Genomic DNA, 2,273 nt, shown 5'->3' with positions numbered 1-2,273 from the left:
GAAAATGGTGGAAAAGGAATATATATGGTACATAGATATTTGGACTTTAATACTGAACGTGTTCAGTATAAGCAAATACAGGCAATAATTGTTGTTCAGCAATGTTTATATGTTATATTTTTCGATACATCTAACTGGTTACAGTCGCATTATCACCTTAATATGACACACGCAGGGCCTTTTAATAAGCTAATCTATTTTAGATATATGGAAAGAGATCCTGTTTTCATTATGTTGAAATAAAAGATTATAGTTATATATAGAATAAAAAATGCATATACATATGTATATAGACGTGGCTCAGTACTCGCCTTTAATGCAGCAAATAATGAGTGGTGGAGAGTGGATCGGTTCCAACGTGAAATTTGTTGAAAATTAAATAGTTGGGCGCTCGTTAATCATAAGGCGACCGTGTATTTATACGTGTAAATATTCCTCTTTTCAATTGTCGACTATATATATTATTAATTCAATTAATACTCCACACAATGTCTGCTCCTGCTCCAAAGAAACATACTAAGACTCAGTCTACATATGTAAGTAAATTTGAATTCAAATATGAGTTGTGATAAGATGGTCGCTACATTGACATTATTGCGGTCTAATCCCACTTTGTCAAGAAGTGATTAATTCAACAATACTATGCAAATAACTGAATACTAACACACCACAGGCCTTTGACAATACTGCAACCAACATTGCAGCTTCTCAAATGCGTAATGCATTAAACAACTTAGCTGATACTGTTGCGGATTCTGAAAAGCAATCTAGATTCGAAAATGAAATGGACAGCTTTTTTGCATTATTCAGAAGGTATTTAACCGACAAAGCTGCTGGTTCTACCTTAGATTGGGATAAGATTAAATCTCCAACTCCAGATGAAGTTGTTGAGTACAAATCGTTAAAGGAAAATGGTTCTAACAATTTGGATAAATTGGCTGTTTTAAAATTAAACGGTGGTTTAGGTACTTCAATGGGTTGTGTTGGTCCAAAGTCTGTTATTGAAGTTAGAGACGGTAACACCTTTTTGGATTTATCTGTCAGACAAATCGAACACTTAAACAGAAAATATGACGCTGATGTCCCATTATTATTGATGAATTCATTCAATACTGATGCTGACACTGAGAAGATCATTAAAAAGTATCAAGGACATAGAATTAGAGTCAAAACCTTCAACCAATCTAGATTCCCAAGAATATTTAAGGATTCATTATTACCAGTTCCTCAATCATTTGATGATGATTTAGATTCTTGGTACCCACCAGGTCATGGTGATTTGTTTGAATCATTGATTTCTTCAGGTGAATTAGATTCTTTATTAGAACAAGGTAGAGAAATCTTATTCGTGTCTAATGGTGACAATTTGGGTGCAACTGTTGACTCCAAGATTTTGGACCATATGATTGATACTGGTGCTGAATACATCATGGAATTAACTGATAAAACTAGAGCTGATGTCAAGGGTGGTACTTTAATTAATTATGAAGGACAAGTTAGATTGTTAGAAATTGCTCAAGTTGCTAAAGAACATGTTGAAGACTTCAAATCTATCAAGAAATTTAAGTATTTCAACACTAATAACTTGTGGATTAACTTAAGGGCCATCAAAAAATTGGTTGAAGCAGATGCTATTCAAGCTGAAATTATTCCAAACCAAAAAACCATTTCTAAGGGTTCATCGGACATCAACGTGTTACAATTAGAAACAGCTGTCGGTGCAGCTATTAAGCATTTCAACAAGGCACATGGTGTCGTTGTTCCAAGATCAAGATTCTTACCAGTTAAGACATGTTCTGATTTGTTATTGGTTAAATCTGACTTATTCTACTTAGAGCACGGTGCTTTGAAATTAGATCCAGTTAGAGACGGATTTGCAAACCCATTGATCAAATTGGGATCTCACTTCAAGAAAGTATCAGGATTTCAATCTAGAATTGGCCATATGCCAAAGATTTTAGAATTGGATCATTTAACTATCACTGGTAATGTTACTTTAGGTAAGAATGTTACCTTAAAGGGCACTGTCATCATTGTTTGTAACGATGGGGATAAGATTGATATTCCAAATGGCTCTATTTTAGAAAATGTTGTCGTTACTGGTAACTTGACTATCTTGGAACATTAAGGTCCTTTCTTTTTATTTATATAGGTTGCTTTATCCTATTTATAAAACAAATAGCTATTACATTTCATAGTGATCACTTTTCGTAAATATTTCGTATCATTGTATCTCAAGTATATTAATTTAGATTATTCTTGATTCTCAATTG

General features: G+C 33.3%; 1 protein-coding gene across 1 annotated transcript; it reads left to right on the top strand.

Annotated features, from left to right (window-relative positions):
* Positions 1-488: 488 nt before the first annotated feature.
* UGP1 (UTP glucose-1-phosphate uridylyltransferase) lies at positions 489-2,128 on the top strand (the record flags this gene model as incomplete). The annotated part of the gene is made up of 2 exons (XM_015614762.1): positions 489-536; positions 674-2,128. 2 exons carry the CDS (start codon positions 489-491, stop codon positions 2,126-2,128), a joined length of 1,503 nt encoding a protein of 500 aa, XP_015464410.1.
* Between the last annotated feature and the right edge of the window lie 145 nt (positions 2,129-2,273).

The sequence above is a fragment of the Debaryomyces fabryi genome (genome assembly GCF_001447935.2).
Source record: "Debaryomyces fabryi strain CBS 789 chromosome Unknown contig00354, whole genome shotgun sequence".
NCBI classification, from domain to species: Eukaryota; Fungi; Ascomycota; class Pichiomycetes; order Serinales; family Debaryomycetaceae; genus Debaryomyces; species Debaryomyces fabryi.
This window is presented reverse-complemented; position numbering and strand designations above follow the sequence as displayed.